At 37.6% G+C, this 23528-nt stretch overlaps 1 protein-coding gene across 1 annotated transcript; it reads right to left on the reverse strand.

Annotated features, from left to right (window-relative positions):
• On the reverse strand, positions 1-22009 carry nrtn (neurturin). Its single transcript, XM_079596939.1, has 4 exons — positions 21534-22009; positions 20830-20878; positions 3226-3499; positions 1-487 (listed from the first exon to the last, which is right to left on the reverse strand). The coding sequence occupies exons 3-4, from the start codon at positions 3470-3472 to the stop codon at positions 60-62; spliced, it is 675 nt and encodes a 224-aa protein (XP_079453065.1). The 5' UTR covers positions 3473-3499; positions 20830-20878; positions 21534-22009; the 3' UTR covers positions 1-59.
• Between the last annotated feature and the right edge of the window lie 1519 nt (positions 22010-23528).

Genomic DNA, 23528 nt, shown 5'->3' on the forward strand with positions numbered 1-23528 from the left:
TCAAATATTTGATGGTTCCTAAATGTTTTAAGGACTCAGATGAGTTTTGACCCTCAAAGTCAGACGCATCCACATGCTTGGGCCGAAAACTCTTGGATTGTGTGGTATTTATTGAAGTTATCGAGGAAGGAGATGTCCTCCTCGTACGCGGTGGGCCGACAGCAGGGGCTGTGACGAGCCTTGTCCTTCTGGTCCTTTGTGAGCAGCCGCGAGCGCTTCATGAACGCCAGCGTCAGGTCATAGTTTTTGCGGCTAGGGGTGCACTTCCCGCTGCAGTAATGGAAGACTATAGTCTCGTCACTGACGTAGCCTAACCCCAGCTGACTGACCGTCACCTCCACATCCCGCAGCGAGCAGGGTTTCGCTCGCTTTTTAGCCCGTTTAGTCCTTTTGCTCTGCTGGGCATCTCTACGGGCTTTCCTTTCCACCAGTGTCTCAATGACCTGCTGAAGCTCGCCCTCTGTAAAGCTCTGGAACATCTCCATGACTGAGAAAAAAAAGGGGTTCATTATTTTTAGCATTTAGCATGACAAAAACATAAGCATTGCTTGAATTATATTACGCAGTTTTCAACGGGAGTCTATGAGGCAAGACACTGACATAAGCTTTTACCTAAACTTTACAGCGGAAGTAGTAATTCACAAGCTGCACATATTTTGCTTTTCAACCCCTTGAATGTGTCAGACATCCCACCTCTCCTGGAAGGTCCGGGAGTCTCCTGCATGTCGACAGCAGCTCCCTGACACCCACAGATTATATATAATATCCCGGAAATCGAGCGAGCGAGAGAGAAACTGGTAGTCCACCTAGTATTAAGATGCATTACCCGTTACACCTGGTATTATCACGTGTTTCAAATGCGTCTTCTGTGACCACTCGCGTTTGGATTTTGTGGAGACCCTCGCTTCTTTTTCATCGCACTCAACTACATCACTTTCACTTTCTGTGCACAAATACTATTGAATCAATTCGAACCCATATTAGGTGGCTTACGTGAATGTTAGGGGGGTGTTGTGCCTTCTCCTGGAAATGAGTAAACTAGTCCCAGAGGTAGTCGAAAACGCATCTGACCGCATTGCTTTCATAGTGTAAAAAGACCGTCTCCGCCTACTGACCGAACACATAAACATTATGGGAAGTGCGCTAGCCAGATGGGATTCAAACATTGCACAAGCTTTTTTCATCCGTTAGATTGAAAGATACAGAAGTGGTTGAAAGTGGACAAAAGAGAGGATTAAAACACCAGGTGTAAACGGGTGTGAGTCTCCCTCGTCTACTTGTGATCCGATCGACCAAAACGCATCTTAATACCAGGTGTAAACAGAGCCTTACATGTATTGGGGTGGATATTAACATAAATTGTCATTCCTTCCATTAAAGAGAAAATGTGATCCCTGGCTAATGTAAAATTGTATGTAACTAACTTTTTGGAGTTTCACAGCCTGGTGCCTATATGAAGATGGTTTAGGTGGATGAAAGGCACCACGAAAGTGGCTTGGCTTTTAGCTGTGTTCATCGCCATAGTAACTAACGCTCCACAGCTAACCTGCTCCTGGGCAGGTTGTGTTCAGATCTCAAACAGAAATTGGACCAATTAGCTGTGAGCAAAGTGATACATCTCTGATGCAATAAAGTCACTCCCATTCTCTTGCTCAAAATTGACGTCACTACATAAGATTTTTAAATACAAAATTGTCTGGCTTTTAACGATGATTATTTATTATAATTATTTTAGATGATTTATATATTATTTATATAATTATTATACCCCTAATGCATTACACATGAGCAATTTTAGTTTAAATGACCATCAATATTTACAGATAATATATGTAATAAAAATACAATTTGGAATCGGTAGATAGAGCTTTAAAAATGACTGCATGTGAGCTTACATGTCTGAGTCTCTGTATACCTGCATCTGTACATAATTATCAGCTATATAAACTAACTTCACAACTTTCACTGATATAGCAAGATATTGCCTTCTTGAATGTTGTGTAAGTGCATTTATGTAGGCTACTTCATATTCTTCAATCTCTAAATCTTCAACAGAAGAGAGAAACGAATCTTGCTGATTTTCTATGATTTTACCGAGTAGAGATATTTTAGATCCCTCGATTCCCAAATCTAAAATCTTATCAAAAATATATATATAAAAAACAAGCAGAAAAATGTACAGTGACAATAACTTGTTACAATATACAATTAAATACATAATTATTTTCCTATTTCTAAATCCAGCCCTTTTCCCAAAATATTAGTACACATGGTCATTTTTTCATTTAGAGCATTTCCTGAAAACTGCCTAAGGCAGATAAAATAAATATTACATTATTATTACGCAAAAGTGGCATAGATTTACAGTAAGTTATATCTGTAGTAAAGGGTGGGAGAATGACCCAACTCTCAAAACGTGGATTACACCTGTGGTGGGAGATGTCTCGAAGGCTCTTTATAAATATATATAACTCTGTTTTGGGCTGGAAATCGTCTACCCGACCTGGGAACACTGGACATACTGCTCCTACTGTTTTTAACTTGTTATATATTAGGCAACTAGGCATATGCAGGGATATTGTTTGTATTTGTCTCCTTGAGTTTGTTGTGTTCGGAAGGATCTGAAAGTCTGGTAGTGTTATAACTCTGACCACAGATATTAGGTACATTATTATACGATTATAGAAATTCTATTCATTTTGGAATTTAGAAGTGTGGTCTTGTTTAACATGATTTGATCTTTTGAAATGTGCTGGCACCATAATGAAATGATACAATTTCAAATTAAAATAAACAAATACATTTAGGTGAATACAATCGCATTGCTCATAAATACAATAGAACCAACCAATTAAATATTCATAGATTCGTGTCTGATTTGTGATTTGTATGTCTGTAAAGTTGTTCATACATAATATTTATCTTTTAGATGATGTCAATAATATATTTACATTTTAGTGTCTGTGTTTTTTAGATTTTTGTTTGGTGACCACAGTGATTTTGAACTGCAGGGAATATTCTGGTTATCAGATTGATGGTTAAATTCACATGAAATTCTGCTCATCGTGATTATTTTACCACCTTGTGTGAAGTGATTCATATCTGCTATAAAGATTTCTGGGTGGCCTGCATGCTAAATGCAATCTGATTCAAACAAAGATATAAGTTGCGCTATAATGAGCCGCTATCACAAACACAAGAGAACATAAGGGCATATGATCTTACATTCTGAGACGAAAGAGTTTCCTCCGTCAGCTGATCTGACCCTCCGTTGCCGCCCACCAACCCCAATGGAAGGCGACGGATTGCTGGTGTGTAATGAGGATGATGGTGGTGAGAACGATGAGGATGAAGCTCTGCGGTGGGGAGGAGGGGGCGGGGCTCTGGGACAGGAAGTGGTTTTAATGACAAGCAGGGGGAGCGCAGCACCACAGAGAATCAGGCCGATGGCAGCAAACTTCCATAACTTCATCTTAGAATGAGGAGAAGCATTGGGCCCCTGCAAAACAACCGAACATCCATCACTCAAAATGTAAAACAAACACTGTTTTATTTTTTGTTTATTCTATTTAGATTTTGTCATCACACATCAGAAACATTAGACATAATATTCATTTTGTCAGATTATACGCTACTACTGCATGGCTATCATTGGAGAAAGATGTTTTTTTTTTTGTTTATCCCCATAATGGTCTAATAATGATTCACTAGCAGAAGCTAACTGTTAAAGCTAACCAGCAAAAGCCTAACCCCCTGGCCAGCTGAGCATGTTAATAGACAGACTCAAACACTTGCTGTTTTTAAATCTAGCCTTAAAAACGAATTTTTAAAGTCTGGCATTTGACGCTATGTGAGAGTTGCTTTTTATTGTGTCTAATTTTTTTCTTCTGTGCGGTTGATTGTTTGTATCATTGGTATGTGATATGTGTGTGCAGAACTTTGATGAACACTTGCTGTTTTTAAAAAGCTTAAATAAACTTTGACTTAATAGTTTAACTAATGTTAAACTGGGAAGTCAATGACTGCATCCGAAATCTCATACTTCCCTTCTATCAAATAGGTGAAAAACAGTATGTGACAAAAGTATGTCTGAATTCACAGTACTCATAAAAGTGTAGGCGAAAATACCCGGATGACCTACTACTTCCGGCGAGATTCTGAAGTGTGCATACGATGGACACTTTACTATCCCGTTGGCCACGGGAGAGGATTTATGAATGGCAGTGAAGCAACGTAACTGACGCTGGTAGGTCACATGATAATGACAACATGGCGAATGTATGTCCAGATTACATTACCACACATATTCATATTATATTGAACATACTTTTTTAGCTGTCTTGAAGTAATTACTTCAAAAAATGTTTCTTTACAAAAGTGACCGCCAACCACTGGCCTGGCAGCATATAGCTACAGTGTTTTTAATTATTTTCGTGAATGGGGATTGTTTTGACAACGTTGTCATCTGTACGCGAAAAACGCAAAGGAAAATCTTTTACATTTTTAGTTGTTGTCGTGTAAACATATCAGTTATCATTTCATTCTTGTGTTTCTGTTTCTTCTGTTTGCTTTCTGTCTAACTCTTGATTTACTCTTGTTAGTTGCCTTAGTTATTAGTGTCACCTGTGTCTAGTTTAGTTGCTCTCCTCTTGTGTGTGTGTGTGTATGTTAGGGTTAGCTATGCATTTCAGTTGTTTCTTGTCGGTTCTCAACCTTGTTTAGTAGGCTATGTGGTTTTTGCTTATTTATTACTCCTGTTAATCTCCAACGGTCTCCTCCGTGTTTTCAAAGAATATTCTTCTTTGTGTGTGTTTGCTTGCCACATATAGTGTGACAAGCATGAGTTTGGGGCGGAGCTATGTGTTTAGCCAAAGAATGGCAGACAGGAAGAGTGGCTGAGAAACCGGTTTAAAAACTATTTTCATTTTTGTCAATTTTGTTTGGTTACCAAGTTGTTTGTTTGGCGTGACGCAAGTGTTTTTTGCTAATTTCAGCCTGACCCAGTTATCATTTTTACGTCCTGTGCCACGTTGTTTAAAGGGTAACTAAACCCCTGGTCAGAGCCTGACTCCACCTACTGGCAATATTTGAAAAATGCTGGAAAAGTGGGCAGAGCCCAGCGGAGATACAGGGGACGCAGTGACGCAGACCCGCAGTGACGCAGTGATTGACAGCTGCTGTCAGACTCGCTAAGATGGAGAGTGACTGGAGTGACGCAAGTAGCTTTGCTACAGAGCGGTCATTTGAAGTTGAGGACTTTTCTCCCCCACCTTCCCCTGAAGTGGAGGAATTGTCTGTGGACACAGAGCTAAAACCATATCAAATCGAACCGCTAGCTCAAACTGCGGTGTCGCATCGCATTAACTCCCGCATCGCGATCGGCATCCGACGATGCTAGCGAAGCAGCCGCGCAAGAGAGAATGGGGCCAGCATCTGAGTGGATTATTATTACTATTAACCTACGTTAAGCATATTTTGCCGCTATGTGAAAAAAATATCCAGCAAAACGCGCCGGCGGTTCTGGAGTCCATGCAGGAAGAGCAGCGTTTGGCACACAAGTGCATGTAAACACTGGCACCTAATTTCCCAGTCTGGTGGAAAGTATAACTAACTATGCTTCTAACCATATTAAAAATACTAAAAACTATGCAAATTACCTACCTAGGCTACACAAAATAAATAACTATATAAATGATATGCTAACTAGATGCTAATATGCGCTACCCTGGTCGTTTTCAAAACTTGTATTTCCAACTCCCGACTCGCTACAGTGGTTTTTATGGAACCAGATGCTTTTATACCAAGGGCTGCCAAGGGCGTGGTGAGCTCGCACCAAGGGCGTGACAGAGTACCGTCACAGAGTACCCCTACGTCACAGGGTACCCCTACTTCAGGAGATTCCCTTTAACCTGAAGAGGGCAGCACTCAGACGTTTTTACACCATATATTTTCAAATTAAAACACTTTATACCCAAATGTCAAAAAATGTACTTGAATCAATGAACAGCATTTATGAAGCCCCATTCTTACAGATCATTAACTAAAAAAAGTTGTTTTAGGGTTTAGTTACCCTTTAAATAGCAGATGCATTAGCGCACCTCTGTTCTCCCATGGGCGTGTTGGTCTGAAAACGAGGTGTGTTGGCGCGTTGCTATTTTGAGGCAACTGAAATAGACTGTGCCATTGACCTGGTCTAAAGTCAATGGCGAAATTGTTTTTTTTTGTTATTTAAAGAGCGTGTTAGTAATATGCGCCTATAGGCTTATAGATTATTACTCTGATTATTACACACAGGGGTGCCATTGGGGACACGCACAGCAGCACACAAACTAGCCAAATATAAAAAATAAAAGGATTGCAATGTAAAAGATTAATATTGTGTACATAAAGATATGGTGGAATCCGGCTTGTCCCGTAGATATGTCTGCTTGCACTCTAACCTCGCGCACGAGCAGATCCGTTTCCTCTCTGGAGAAGAGTTTTTCTGATTGCAAATTCCGCCATGTAAATATTGAATCCGCCATGGCGCGAGCGCACCTGGCTGTTAAAAGGAATGTGAGATAAGACTCTGATTTTTTTTTTGCATGTTACGCCCAAAGCACAACCAATACTCATTAAGAGAATAAGGACAACCCTTTTAGACCATGCGCCGCGCACACCGACCATTTGTCCCGTCTTTAGCAAAAGTGGATTCGGACATGTCCTAAGTGCACTTGCGCCGTGCGTTTTAGACCATGCGCTTAGATTGTTAAAATAGGGCCCATAATGTGCTAACTGCCCCTATGGCACCCCTTGTGGCAACACTGAAAATACAATGTGTTGACACATTTGGGTAAAACAATGAAGCTTAATTCTCATACTTGGGTGGATTATGTTTCTTAAATTCCATTTATTGTTCAAATAACCACATTAACAATCACTTATTCATCTTTTTTTGGCTGCACTGATGATTGACATTGATGTTTGACACTATTGTTATTCTCAAAAATGGTTCAAGGACAGCAGTCCAACAATTACAGAACTGCTGCATTAACAAACGCCAAACCAAATTAAAACATGTTAGATTGTGTATGCTACATCTTTCAGCTACATATGAGCAGCCTCGTGCAAACCAAGTTGTTATTCCAAAGATTTCATTCACAGATGTTTGCACAAGTGGTTTTGCCATCCGTAACTTTTTGCTCCTCTGTTGATCTCATTCCGGTCGCAGGTCTCGGAGCGCACACAGGTGTGGATTGTCCATCGTTTTCATGTGGTCCAAATCGTCTGTATCCAGAACATACAAAAACTGCCACATGGTGCCGATGTGCTCTTGTGTATTGTTTTACTTTTTCAATTTATCAGATGGGGATAAAATGGTGAGTTCCAAGCTAAACAGATTGCGTTTACTCCTGGGCCGTAGTGTTACTCTGATCACAAGCTTCTCCTTTGGCAACATCACAACAAACACAAGAGAAGTACATCAGTGGGTTTTCTTCAGACATCCACATAAATATGCTCTGTTAGACACATCTGCCAGTTATGTTTATTTCTGAGTGAGATGTTTTTAGGATCAAAGGGCTTATTGTTACAGGACAAGAATAAGTGGCGATACCAAGAAATGGCGATCAGTATCAGATCGTAATACTCAGTGTTGGGCAAAGTTATTTGTAAAAGTAATGCGTTACAATATTGTGTTACTGTCTAAAAAGTAACTAATCGTGTTACTTAGTTACTTTTTATCATAAGCAATGTATTAGTAACGTTTGAGTTACTTTTTCTCACGTGGGCTCGGCTTGCTTGTTTGTTTTTTTGATAACAAAAAAAGTAATATTTTTGGCAAATGTAAGGGCCATTTCAAACCAAGGGCCCTATCTTGCACCCAGCGCAATTAACTTTGTACTCCGATGCATGTATCATTCCTATTTTGCACCCGACACACAGCGGAATTTTCCCTCTACAGAACAAGGAACAAGCACGCCTGCTGTTAAAGGAAATGTGAGATGACGCTCTGATTGGTTTATTTCACGTTACGCCGAAACCACACCTATGAGTAATGTAGCTACTTCAGACCAACTCCTTTTAGATTTGCGTCGAGATCCGCCCACAAAGTTACTTGCGTTTCTGATCGTTAAAATAGGGCCCCAAAAGTGCAAATGCAAAAGGAAACGCAAATTCATTCATGTACAGTAGAGGGCACAGCTCAAACTAATGTGCTAAGTCTAATTCAGATGTGCTGCTGTTCTGGATTACTGAAGAATAGGACACAGGAAAAGACTTACTTCAGTAATGAAAGAAAGTGTGATGTGTATCTAGTCATTTTTGCTTATTGCTATGGTTGAATTGGATCATCGAAGGTCAGCAGCAAAGACATTGGTTGATAAAGTGAGATTAAATACATAAAGTATATTTGTGCTATTTAATATATTTAATAATTGCAGGTTTGCGTAATATTCTGAGATTGCATTTGGCTGGTTTTATTCATTTTGAGGAATACCAAATCTTTTTTTGTAAAAAATACTTAATTACTATAATTATTCCCTAAAAAAAATAATATAACGTGTTTTGGAGAAATGCATTTATTTCATAATATGAGTTACCCCCCAATTTTAAATTATTTTTACTTCAATGAAAGGTTAGATTTTTGCTCATTTTTTAAAATGAAAAATCAAAAGGATAAACAATGCAGATTTATTTGTACAGCCATCTTTGATCATATTTACCAGGGGTGCCAATAATTCTGACCACAACTAGTCGTCATCGAAATTATTCAACCACCATTGCAAATCAAGTTTATTGCCCCCCCCCCCCCCCCCCCCCCATCTAGGTAGTGTAACCACTGCCTTCACTAACTTTTGGTATCCTGTTCCTTGTTTGTGATTTTTTGGACAATTCTTTTGTCTTAGCCATATTTCTAACATGCAGTCAAACGTTACACTCAACAAACCTAGCCAAACCACTTGAAACATTTATTGTATTGAGCTATTTCAATAACTTTTGTTTGATTTGTTCATTGCAGACAGCTGAAAATTGTACATTTTGCCAATACACCTGATTTGCAGTGGGGGTTGAATAATTTATGATATTCTACACAATACTGAAAACCTTTTCACAATATTCTAATTTTGAATTTGGGGTTTTCTTAAGCTGTGAGTCATAATCATCAAAATTATAACAAATAAAGGCTTGAAATGTCTCACTTTGCATGTACTGATACAACATATACAATATAATATATCAGTTTCACCTTTTAAGTTGAATTACTTAAATGAATGAACTTTTGCACGATATTCAAATTTTTCGAGTTTCACCTGTGTGTATATATATATATATATATATATATATATATATATATATATATATATATATATATATGTTTTAGAACCTTATTTAGTGTTATCGAATATGATGGTATGCTCTCTGTAAACAACAACATGGTTTTGCCATGGTTCATGTCCACAAAAACCATAGTTTGGTCTTTTTAGTACTTTTTTGATAGTGTTATTAACCTACTTAATATATTAGCCCGATTCCATTAACACAAAGAAATGTGTTGGTACACAATTAGTTTTCTTCTTATTAAATAGAGATGTTGAAATGTCTGTCTTTCTGTTATAAATGTGTCAAACCATAAATATACAGATGTTTCTTTTGCTTGTCACATAACAAGACACAGAACATTAATTCCATATGCTTGTAAGAGTTTGTGCCAATGGATGTGCCTTTGCTTTTCTTGCCTTCAAAACACTAAATCCTTATAGGAATTTTAGTTATTGATCTCATTCCCGTAAGATTCTGTAAAAAAAGCAGCTAGGGGGTACCAAACAATTCAGCCGCTGAAATCAGGAAATGCCTCGGCCTGGCTTCCAGAGACTAAGAACTAAACCAGACCCCACGCTCTCAAACACTTCACCAGACGTTATTAGAGTGCACTGGGCAATGCTAGACTCTGGTTCTGGTCCAGAAGAACATGGAAAGAGAAAGATGTGGAGCGGTACATGACCGGAAAACGAGGTTTTGTGTGGATGTGCCATGATTTTCCTGCCAAAGCTTTGCTATACGTCAAAATATGAAATATCATATGGTAGTAACAGCAAACAGGCCAGAACATAAATAAAGAGCCTGTTTGAATTCCAATCATTTGTGTGTAGGCAAATGTGTACTTGTTTCAATCCTTATGCAAAATGTCCAGGACTAAATAAAGTCTAGTATACTCTAAAGTACAGTGGTAGAGTTTAGTTGTTTGGTGTAAAATCTATTTTTGTGAATGCAGGTACAAAAAATGTATATGAATGTAAACACTTTAAACTGTTGTTGTGAGCTGGGGAAAGAGACGGGTCAGTCTAATATGTGAACTGGTTTTCCAAAAGTACAGGGGGCGGCCTCTCTTTAATTCCCATTGGTCTACAGATGCTGATGTCAGAATAAAAAAAGTCAACAAACAAAATAGCATAATAACATATACTCTTACTATTTCTGCCATATAAATATAGTAGTTTATAGTGATTATAATTAACTTAATTTAAGAACAACTGAAGTTAATGGGAGGTCTTCTTAAAAAAGTATAGGCTACTAGTTTGTGTGTGCGTGTGTAAAGATGAATTTGGATGTGAGTAATGATGATTCATAACCTCTGTTCATCTCGGCTTTGACATCAGCTCTCCTGTCTGGATACGCTTTCAATCACGTGAGATTTCGTTTATTTTTTTGAAAAAAGTCAAAAAAATTTAGCAAAAAACATAATTTAGAGAAATATTATTACAATTTAAATTAACTGTTTTCTATTTGAATATATTTTAAAATGTAATTTATTCCTGTGATCAAAGTTGAATTTTCAGCATCATTACTCCAGTGTTCAGTGTCACATGATCAGAAATCATTCTAATATGATGATTTGCTGAACAAGTAAACATTTTTATTATTAATGTTGAAAACAGTTGTGCAGCTTAATATTTTTGTGGAAACCATGATACATTCTTTAATAACATAAGATTTTGGCTAAATGACAGAAAAAACAGAGCGCCCACATAGCTACAGTAAACTTTATAACCTGCAAGTGAATGAAAATGTAATGCGATGCACTTACTGCCTCAGATGAGGCTGTTCTAATGACGGACAAAACACGTACTGGTCAAAAACCATAACTCCGTTTGAGCTGGATTTCGGTAAAATGTTAATAATAATATAATGACACATGAAACTGTCCGATCACACATAAACCCTCAACATCAAGTTTGACAGCACAGTGTTTAACTATTAAAAAAAGTAACTTTTTGGAGGTGAAAGTTCTCCACCAGACAGCAACGATATACAGTTAATAACTACCTAAGCTAATCAAACTAATCAAACATAAACAACAAAATACTAGAAATTCTAATTGGAAGTTATTATGATCATAATATGAACAGTTAAACTGTAGAATCATTTTATTGTTCTAGCTTAAAATTAGGTAAACCATAATCAAATAATCAACAAAATGCTAGTAATTCTGTTCAGACTTTTTCAATTCAAGTTATTAGGATCATATATATATATATAGTGTAAAATAAATATAATTTATGAAGATTTTACTGTCACAGTTCAAGAAGAGAGATGCGTGACTCAAAATGAATTATATTATTCAAGACTTTAAATAAACACTGAGAACAAAACTAACATACAACCAATGTAATGTTGACAAACGACAGAGGAAAAACAGTAGGCTTAAATACACAGAGGTATCAACCGAACAGGGAACAGGTGTGGACTAATTCGAAACCATGACAACGAATGAATGACTAGAACTAGCAAATGGTGACAATGAAAACTAAGGCTGTGCTAAACGGTTAGAGAATACCCACAATGCACTGAGAGACGCACGCCAAATGAATTCTCACATCTCGCCAGAAGATGGCCGTTGGTCCAATGTGGCTACAGCGTAATATCATACAGGAATAAATTCCTTTTTAATTGATTATTAAATTGTTTAATTAAGGTTTATGCTAGTTTCCATGACAGAGTTCGAGATAAATCTTGTTATTACTACTGGAGCTGCCAGTTTGCTAAGTTTTAAATGATTATTAAACAGCAAGCAGAAACTAGCGGCCCTTCAAGCAAACCCAGTGTCCGAATTCACTCACTTGTTTTCATTCACTCTTTCAAGTGAACTCTAGTTAATGGGGGTATAGGGGGCAATTTCGAACACAGCCTAAGTCAACTAAACTAAACAAGACAGAAACTAAACATGACTGTGACATTTATGTGCACTTTCAATGCCCTTGCAGTGTACTTATCCAAGCAAGTATGGGTTAAGATTTGGTTTAAGAGTAGTTTCAGAGCTAGTACCTATTATTACCCAGTTATTGCAATTACTAGAGTACCGGTAAGTACATAGCATGTAAACGCGAAAGCACTTTATTTTACAGTGTCCTTGTTACACGTCACATGTAGTTTCTATGGTAATAATACATTATTCATATTTACATTATTCATATTTACCCTAACCCACAAGTACATGTAGTTAATTAATATTACTCTGTACGTAAATGCATAATTACATTCCAACAAGATCACTTAAGAAACCCAAGACTCTTTTACTAGTAAATCGCAGAGATTCATTTCGATTATTCTTCAATTGATGCTGGTTCATGAGGCTGCTCACAGCAGGGACTCATTGACTACATGAAAGACATGTATTCTTTCAGTCTTGTGTAAACAAAACATAACTAATAACTGTAAAATGAAATAAATAAAAAACTGCCTCTTTGTTTTCTTCTCAGACATCAGACATAGTCTCCAGCCAGGATACACCCTACACAAATCACACTATTAAGCACGCTGTCTCCTTATTAGGAAACAGACGATTGTTCTGAATGTGTATTCTCTTCAGGGGAAGTGGACTCGAGCAGATCTGTGTTTATGGAACATTCAAAAAGTAAATTGTCTAGTCAAGTGGGCACTCAAAAATTACAAGATGGCTACAATAGCATCCCAAGAGCAACCTTTCCTAAAATAAGTTTCTCAGGCTTCAGAGAAAATATAAATAGCGTAAATTGAATGTCACGTGTTCTGGTATTCTGACTCTGTCTGTTGGATTGTTGAAGTACGGCTGATGATGTCATCTAGACAGTCGACACTCAGATTTTCTATACTGTGTGTTCCTCAAGCTTCAATGTCTTCAATGAAACACAATGAAAAAAAAAAAATATATATATATATAATTCAGAATAGATGGCCACTTTTGAATCTATATCAATTGAGAACGATTTTTATAAGGGGATATTTATAGCGTCTCCAGGGGCTAAATGCTAATTCTTACCGGTCAAACCTTGAGCCAGCAAAATACAAAACAAAAAACTTTATGCACCTTTAAAGCCACTGTGTCTGTGATGTGTCTGTGATGTGCAACTGTTTTTCTGTGATGTGTCTGTGATGTGCAACTGCCATGAAACGGACATAATTGTGGTCATACCTGAAATGCAACTTCAAAGAAGTTGGAGGTGTATTATTTTAAGTGTTTCAATATAATTTATTATAGTATTAAATGAGCTTTTATGTTAACATTTTCAGTTTTCTTTTTTTAAATTATAGTTCAAGTTTTATACATTTTGTTATGTGATTTTGTCAGTTTAATTAGTTAATACAAATATTTATACATAGCTTCAATTCATCTTTTATTTCACTTTTAGTAATTTTAATGCTTCAACAACTTTAAACTTTTTTTTCAGTTATTTAAATGTATTATTTAGTTTATTTCAAGGCAACATTGTTCATTTTCATTGAAGTTTTTTATTAAGATTTTTATCTCATTTTAATATTCAGCTCTATTTGAATGACCAACTGTTAATACTTTTAATTGTAGCTAACAACACCGATTATACCTACTTATAAGCTATAAAATAAACTGATTCTATATTTATTACCGTTTTAGGATTATTTGAACTGTTCATGCATTAAAATCAAAGATTTACATCCTAATTTGAACATGTGAGAAACAACAGAAAAAAAGACAGGCTATCAGTTGGAATACTCTTGTGCTGAATAGTTGCAGCACTGCTTTTTTTTAAGCGTAGGACATATTTTAAAGCAAGTTTTATCAAAACAAAACAAGATGAATCAGCTCATGGAGGTATTAATGCTAATACCTCCCAGTTGAGCAGGAGCAGAGATGTGAACTACATTTACTACTTTACCCATAAGCAGAGGGCATGATCCTCAGCATTACTCTAAACCACAGCGCCCAAAGATGCTTTCTATCTAAAGTAACTTACAGTACACTATTTTTAAACACACAGAGCAACCTTGAGAAGAGTGATGATGTATGTCAACATGTTGCTACACCAACAACTTTTATTCCTTTTTATACACACTATGATGATAGGGGCAGGTTATCGATTAATGAGAACTTATTTTCACACGATTCCTTGCACAAATCTATGATTTCAAAATGCTTGTCCTAGCACATGATCTGTAAACTTCACGTGATTTGTACATTTTCACGTTTGCGTCACATAATCAAAAGCCTTTGTGACAGTAAACTTGCTTAGTAGCTCACCCGGTACAGCATTGCACTTGCGATATTAGTCCAATGAAATATGACTCATGATAAAGGAGACTTGTAGACGCAAGCTAAAATGACATGGCTGCTTCAGCGATGTGTTTGTTTTGTCAGCAAAATCTCATGTTTGTTTTTATTAATACTCTCAGTTAGCTTTAGAGTAGTTTAGTGTAGGTGGTACATTATTTTGAAACGTGATAACCTTTAGTGCCACTCATTGGACATTTCATTGCCGAACTGCTGCATTACGAAAAACAGCCAACATAATAAAAGTGTAGACATTTCACTTTGAAAGTTGAGAAACATGCAAGAAGGAACATAATATAATTTTGCAGAAATGTCGCCTCAATCTCATTTTTTTCAATAAACCTAGGTTGGATGTTTCAATAGGAAATGGGTGATATATTGAATATCCTGTCCCCTTGTTTTTAATTAGCCAATAGGGTTTAGTTACATCATAGCAATGAGCTACTTACTAGGTGGTTGCAGGCAGTATTATGCGGCAAGACATTCTCATTTGAGGATTTGATTGGACAGAAATCTGAGTAGTGCAGCATGAATCATCAATATTTAAAATTTTTAAGAGGTCAAAGATTGTCGTTTTTACGCAACCTTTCTTAAGGCTTAGCTTTTAGGAGTGCACCAGCAATACAGATGACTTCAAAGTGAATATACATGGACTTAAAGGGGTCCTTTTCACAAGATGTAAAATAAAGCCGCGTTTCCACCGCGGGAACTTTCCCCGGGAACTAGGAACTTTGGGGTGGTACTCGGTGTGTTCGCAGGAACCAGGGTCTAAATGAAGTTCCGGGTAAATATTTCCCCCTCCGAAAGTCCCTGCTGGCGAGGTAGTACTTTTCAAAGTTCAGGAACTTTCGGGGGCGGGACTTGTGCGCTGAACATGCTGATTGGTTGTGTTCACGCCGCAGTTTGATTGGATGACTCCACGCAGCATTCTATTTTAACCGGCATTTTAAAAATCTGTTGCGGTTCGTGGCTTCATGCAGTAAGAGTCGTCTGTCTGCAAATATGGAGTTAAATTTTTTTTTTTAAACACAGCTGGACCAACGACGATGTTCAGGCTTTATTAAGCGTATTTGTGGAAGAGGAAGTTTTCTGCACGTTCGTCCCAGCCATCTCACGGTCAATGTCCGCATCGTCTAATTTTATAGCATTACGAGCTTTCTGAACACGCTTTAGTGTCAGTGCTCGTCTCTTTTCTGCCGTTTTGTTAATTACCTCGTTAGTAAACCAATACATCACAAACAACTGCAGCACAGTTTGAATCTCCTCCATACTTATTATAAATGTGGCGCTCAAAACTGATTACTGTCCGTCGCAGACTGGGAGGAGCAGTCGTGCGCAGTTTACATAATCTTCCCGGTACTTTAGACCGCGGTGTAAACGCAGAAAGCAACCGGTCTGGGGCAAAAAAAGTTCCTGGGAAAAAAGTTCCTGGGACAAATTGTTCCGGGTAATTTCGGTGGAAACACGGCTTAAGTCTCTGATGTCAAAATACCCCACAGACAATTTTTATAGCATGTTAAAATCATCACCTTTTGAGGGTGAGCAAAAACGCTCAGTTTTTGTATGTGTCCTTTAAATGCAAATGATCTGCCGTGCTCCCGGCACAGAGGGCGGAGCTTCAAGAGCTCGTGTGTTAGCATCTTCGATTACCTCACAGACGCGCACTGAAAATTTCAACAACGTTTAGCCTTTTATGTTCCAACCAGAGTCGGACGAAGATGGAGAGACTCAAGAAGAAGTGACAACATCAGAATGCAACACGACATTTCTGAATGGTTAGTTGACAAATTTATGTAGCTGACGTGGAGTTATATCTTCATTGATTAGCATATTCTGTCATGATAATCGTGTTCCCGGGGGCGGGGTTTATATAAATTTTAGGGTTAGTGATGTCACTAACCCTTGAAGAAGCTCTTTGTAGTCCTTACCAGCCGTTTGTTGTAGTCTTTAAAAAGCGATTTCTGTAAAAGAAAATATCTCCCTTTGCTTTGAACTTTGAGCGTCATAACTTTGCAGATGTTGTTTATGCTCAACCAGCAACATTACACACTAACTAAAGTTAAAAAAGTGAAATCATACTCAACCACCCCTTTAAAGACACAGAACTCTGATTTTGGTTTCATTGGAAATACTTTCTTCTAAGTATTTGAAGAGACAACAATACAGCTGCAAAACATTGGTCTCAACCGGTCCGACACAGAAACACTGGCGACCAATGGCGTGAGTTTTGTTTGACCAATGGCACATTGGTTTGGGAAACTTTCATTATTTTTTGCAATTGCTTTTGGTGACGCTAGTGTCCCGGAAATGACACACCTCACGTTTAAACACTGTGATCAGCCCAAAGCTCTCATGTACAAATTAAGCATTTAGATGAATATGTTCTCTGGTGCCTTGTTTGAGAAATCTGCTATTCCGACTGATAAAGCTCGGCCTCCATCCCAAGCAATGCAAGGTGATCATGCAGTGAGATCCAACTCAAATGACTGTACAAAGAGTGGACGTTTCTCTTTATCTGCAGAGTCAGAGGAAGTCGAGGTGCTAAAAGCAGGACAAAATCAATCACTCTTGGCTTGTCTTCTTCTTCTGTTACTTCTGACGGGCAGAACTGTTTCAGGTTACCTCACAGCTCTGGGCTTGTGTTTAGTGGCCGTGTTCACTACACACTAAACAACAGGATAAAACTCATAGAAAATGAACTAACGCCTCTTAAATTAAACATAACCACCCTGATGTTTATCAGCCATATTATGAATGGCTCGATTTCAGGACACTGCTTATTTTTGCAGTCAGGGATGGGAGTGTAACATAAGAGCTTTGTGTTTATGAATTGCAAATGCATGAAACATTCATGAGACATGCATGAATAAGATGTTTCATACTGCACTCTTTAACACAATGAATCTCAGAAGCTCCCAAGGGAAGCTTAAGAGGCTTTTAAACATCCTGAAGATGTGGAGACTCTAAAAACTGTCGACGGACCTTAACACACCCTGTCCACATCAATCACCTGATTAAAAGCAGACTTCTTTAAGTGGGTACTATACATTATTTGGCTTTAATATAAAATAATATCAATACTTATTAAAATAATTTCATTTCATTTTAAATTTGATGTACAATTTATTTTTTTTCCCATTAATTTAAACATAAAAGTGATATGATGTAGTATTTTATTATACATTTCAAAATAACAAACGAATGATATTTGATTAGAAAAAAAACATTTATCTTCTTAGGTTATGCTAATGTCAGGCTGCCCGTTTGAAATGTGCCTTATATCAAAACGCCATCACTCCGATTCAGGATTAATGCTGACTCTCATTGATCATATGGCCATTAAATTCACTCTCATTGATTGTACAAATGGCCATTTTCCATTAAACTGAAGTTAGTATGTGAAGTATTGGCATTGCATGTAAAAGCACACTGTTACACACAAAAGACATGGAATCTGAGTTTGAAGAGTGACTCTGAAGAAGTGTCTGTCCTAAAGGGACGTCGATGCAGAATACTTGTACAATGTCAGGGGAAACTTTTCAGGTGAGCTTTTCATCTCTGGGCATATGCTGTTTTATCCAGAAAGTGATAACGGTAGATATGGATAAGATGTGTTGAGGTACTGAATGACAAAATTGACCCTTCGCAGGGAGCTTGATTGACAGGTGATCTGCCCAATCATACTTCGCCATCCGCCATTTTGTCCGACAAAGCAGTCAGGAGAGTTAGTAGATTAACATGGGAGGATTTGAACTTGAAACACGGAGTGTACTGACGCTTTTCCGCCGTTAAAACCACATTCCTTCTTATGTTCATTCATGTTTATTTGATGCTATAAATGAACTAGAGATGAGATGATCGGTTCACAAGCAGCTTTAACTGATGCTCTACAGCGATCTGACAGACACATTAAAGAGCCACAAAACGGGATTTATTGTTTACATTTCTTTAAAAAAATGACCAAATTTGAAAGGTGAGACTTTCAAAAGTAACCGAAAAGTAACCTGGTCTGTCCTGTCTGTCAGCATGTTCTGAACAACATTCCAATCAACCAATCCGATTTGAGGGACGAGTTTACAGTTTATAAGTTTAGGTTTACAACCAGGGTTAGGTGCTTCTACATCAGTGTTGTTCATCGATCATTTCCCTCTCATTTTAGGGATAAGTTACGGGTAGGGATATGTTTGGGGTCAAGACAAAAAAAAAATTATAGGTAAAAAAAAAAAAGTTTTGTCACAGTGACCAATATGAGGCATGCACAACATAAGTTATTCTTTGATTTTATTTACAAATGTGATGCCAGCTTCTCTTGGGTTATGAAAATGGCAGAATACAAGGAATTGTGTGGTTGGAGATTGAGAAAAAAAAAAACTTGAATGTTAACTGAACTGAACCAGAGGTTCACACCTGTTTAAAGACTTTGTCTATGCTGAACTCTTATACTGTAAGTGAACAGAGCCAAAGACAATGAAATTAGAGACATCAGATCTTAACAAAGCACATCAGAAGTTCACAGCCAGTTAGCAGCAGACGGTAGACTGTAAATCGCATCTTTCCTCAAGCACTTTAAAAAGGGAACTAGCTGCTCAATGCTGCATATGTAGATTTCAAATGTGCCCACTTCACCCGCATCTGGAGAAGTTTGAAACCACTTTCAGTTGTGGTGTGAATGCTTATGTGTCTGAATGCTGTCAAACTACACTAAGAACAGATGTAACAACCAGTTACCTATAACAAAGGTTTTAAGCTTTGCCGAATTTAAACCAGACTGTAAAAAAAAAAGGACTTTAAAAATAAATTATAGTCTGATCGAAAAATGTATAAAAGTACATACATATATGCACAGAGAATACTTCTTCAGTATGCCTGATATCAACGTGCAGTACATGCAGGAACGCTTGCCTAAAATTACTGTTGTGAGATTAAAATGATAGTTGGCAGAAATATGCCACTGATTTAATCCCTTGAGAAAAATCTTAATACCAAGTGTAAACTGCATCTGAGAGATGGGTCAAATGGGCTGCTTCTAATTCATATTTTTCCATTCTGATTATAGTGCTGATGTAATGAAGGCCAGAGCGAGAAAGCTGTGCTGGCAATGTTAATCTCAACATTTACTGATACATTTTTAAGATCAAAAGTTGTTTTTATGTAGTTAATGCATGGTGAACTTGATTTTTTTTTTTTTTTAACAAAGGTTTTTAACAATATATTGCTCGTTTTTAGTTCATGTTAGTTAATGCATTAACTAATTGACAAATGAAACCTTATTGTAAAGTGTTACTGAAAATGCATTATGAAAAAGATAAATTTTATATCAATAATATATAATCAATATATAAGCCAATATACTGTTTGTCTTTATTTCATTAAACATAAGCTTATCACCGATTTCACAGCGATTTATTTTGCAATTGCATTTTCTGTTTTTAATTTATTTTTATTGTTTTAAACAATATTTGTTATTTATTTTAAAATTCCAGGATGAAATTACATCTGTAATTCATTTCTGCGAATACATCTATAATTACATGATCCTTCTCTTACCCCTTAACCCACCCTTAAACTTATCTATACCACCAAACCTGCCACTAACCTTACCCGTATCCACCTCAATAGAAGCACAAGAGATTTTGTTTGCACTTTATTTACAGTGTACTTACATGGTTTAGGGGAAGGTTCAGGGTTAGAACCTAGTTATTACCCAGTTATTGCAGTTACTATAATACGTACATAGTTTAAGACTGTAAAATAAAGTGCTACATTTTTTGCAACACAAAATCAACACAGTTAGTACACTGTACTTATTTTTAAATGTACCGGTAGCCTACATTATACTTAAAGAAACCTGATAGAAAGTGGGATTGTATTCACTGTACAAAAACATTTTAATGATTTGTTATCACAACTTTTTATCTTTGTCAAATCAACTTCGATAACTAATGTGTGAAGATAAAATTTTTGTTTCTGTTTATTAAACCATTCTTCTTCATTGTATTAACTCAAATTTTTAATTACAACGAACTAAACATTTTAAGGCAACAAGGTAACTTGCTTTTTTAAGTTAAACCAACATTTTTTTTTTTTACAGTGTACTCACAGCGATTATGGTTATGTGTGTTATGCTTTTCAAAATAATTAATTGTACTAATCAAATTGTCGCACACACCTCAGACTAATACGTGTTGTAATATTTCATAGCATTTAAATGGCTTGTCCATAATTCGAGTGTTTGAGAAAACCTCAGTTCTTAAGCTGTAGTTAAGCTGAACAGGATGTGTTCTTACCGTCTGCCCGGCTTATCCAGACTCCACAGCGTGCCTGTTCAGCTGACCTCTGTGTAAAAATGGCATTGATCAATATTCCAGCCCTTTCTCTTTAGAAGAGTGCTTTAGTTTCTCTCTTTATGTTACATGGATGAATCCTGCGCAGTGTTTAGGGAAAAGTGTGTGCTCGTCCAGGACACGCACTGCATTCCTCAGTTACAGGATCCTCTAGAAATCCAGGGATGCCGAGTGTAAAAAATATCTGAATATCCTCATGCTGCGTTAAGCTATTAAACCCTTTTGCCAAAATGGGAAAAAAGAAGAAAATGTCTTCACAATCTTTGCTGTAAAATGCCTTAAACAAGAGTGCAACTCATGAATGGTGTTTTGGTCAATAAGCCAATGTCCTGTAAAAATCACTTTTTGTTTTAGTTATGAGTTGTTATATTCAACTTTCTTGTTTGCATAAATTGGGAGGAAAAAAAGAAGTAAATATGGAAGGATGTCCTCCCAATCTGTACTGTGATGAGTAACCAGCCTCAAATAATGAGCGCTGCGAATAGAAACCCATTAGCTCTCCCAGCCAACATTACACTTCCACACAAAAACCAGTAATTCAAGGATATGCCAACCATCTGTCACTCAAAACACCTGCAAACTGTTACTCATAAAACACACGCACATATATATATATATATTTGAAGAATTTGGAAACGCTTGTTCACCTGTTTACAAAAGCAGCTGTTCATGGGCGGTTCTTTAAATGTTTACTGTGCAGGTTCTTGTCTTACATCCTTCATATACACAACTCCGAAAGAAGTAATCACTTCGAAAAACAGCTTCAAACAGATGTTTATCCAACAGATTCCTCTGTAATGATTCATAAATGCGAGGAAAAGCTGTGTTGCTGCGAGTCGCTGACTGCAAGTCCCTACAGAAGCCAAAATCCCATCACGCTCTCTCTGAGAGAGGCGCATACATGTTGCCATGAAGCCAGATCTGTCCTTCTGCGTGAACACGTCCAAATCTGTATTCCATCACTTCTGCTGCCGTCACCCGAAGCTGAGTTTTCAAATACTTGACATCGGCCCCACGCCTCATTACAGATGGAGATTAGGATCCCAGAGTCAGGTACCTGTCCAACGTGTCCTGTGCTCTCGCCGAGAGGACACGCCACCTTCTCCCTGATCCTTTCCACACCAGAGGATTAGAAGCCTTTGGCAGCTGCTACCTGCTGCGCCACGTAATGAAGCAGCCCTGACAACTCAACTGCATTAAACAGACACAGTGTTTATTTCCACTCCACCGTGAGATGATGACAGGGAGAGCAGCACTGTGGCATTAGAGATGAGATTGGTGAACTGCTGGAGAAACGAGAGGAGAGGGAGGGTGTTTGGTGGAGGTATTGTGAGGGCGGATGGCATGAGTTACCTCCCCCTCCTTATATCCACACACGAGCTCCACCCCCTGTCCATTGTGGACATTTACCTTTAGCTTGGTTAAAGTACTACAGATGTAAACAAAGTCCTGCCAAAATTGTACTATTTCGTTGATTTCTTAATTAGAGTGCCTGCAATGCGGAGCAGTGTTGATATTCCTTACACACTGTGGTTAGAGTTTGTTCTAAACCCTGAAGTATTTCACTTCCGTACAGTCAAACTCTGTAGTTGCGAAATTTACATTGTGACACTGTTTTTTTGGAAAACATTAGACGTTTTTAGACATATAAGATTAAAGTTCTCTTTTTGGCAATTGACCCTTTGCTAAGCCCCGCCCTCCTTAGTTACTGTTGCTACACCTGACAAGCTTTCGCGCCTGGCACGTCTATACAGTGTGTATGCACCGGTGTCAGACATTCCCAAGCAGATAATTAGTCATTTTTTGGCAAACAGGTGAAATATCTGAGAGAGCGAGACAAAAGGGACTGCAGTATGCATTCGAGGCATTTATCCACGACATTATATGCAACCGATTAGAGAATAATTTCATCAAAATTGAAGCTAAAGCCTATAGGTCCTCATACACTGACCATTCAAACGGGAAACACACAAATTGAGGAACAGCTATGTTCATGCACAGCAGGGTAAGTGAAATGTGAAAATAATCGAATAATTATAAATCAAAAAGCTTATCCATAAATATTGTGGAATAACACTAACACCGGGAGAGCCGCGATCGGATTGGGGTAAAGTTACTCAGTCAGGGGTAGTAGGCCGTCGATTAACAAAATGCTGAATATATATTTTAAAGCATGTCACTGAGCCTCCGTCTTGCCTTTAATCGTCTTTTTTTATGTTCAAATATATGCCTTATGAACAAAGAACCGTCATTATTTCCAAGCATTAGGTGTTTTTTTAAATCCTGTCGACATTTAGTTGTGAATGGGGCGTCCCACACTGCTTGATCCATGCCCAGCATTTCTCCCCTTGGCTTTTAGGTTTCGGGAAGGGAAAAGATTCCACCCCACATGATAAATGAAATGATAACCGTGTCAGGCTGAAACTAGCAAAAAACACTTCGCGTCTGGCTCTGCATTGCGCCGGGTGTATGATAGGGCCCTATGACTGTTATATCAAATGTGCAAATAGAGAGTACAAGTTTACACTTTATTTAAACTTTGTATATATATATATACACTATATATAGAGTTTAAAAATGATTGACTGTTTGCATTTTATTTCAACACTGTTCACTTCCAAAGTGACACAGCTTCAATAAAT

The sequence above is a fragment of the Phoxinus phoxinus genome (assembly GCF_949152265.1).
Source record: "Phoxinus phoxinus genome assembly, chromosome: 22".
In the NCBI taxonomy this organism is placed as follows: Eukaryota; Metazoa; Chordata; class Actinopteri; order Cypriniformes; family Leuciscidae; genus Phoxinus; species Phoxinus phoxinus.

Coding starts and splice junctions, on each gene's coding strand:
- nrtn (XM_079596939.1), bottom strand. CDS start 3,472: ATGAAGTTATGGAAGTTTGCTGCCATCGGCCTGATTCTCTGTGGTGCT. Junction 488..3,225: donor AAACTCTTTCGTCTCAGAAT/GTAAGATCATAT, acceptor TTTTTTTCTCAG/TCATGGAGATGTTCCAGAGC.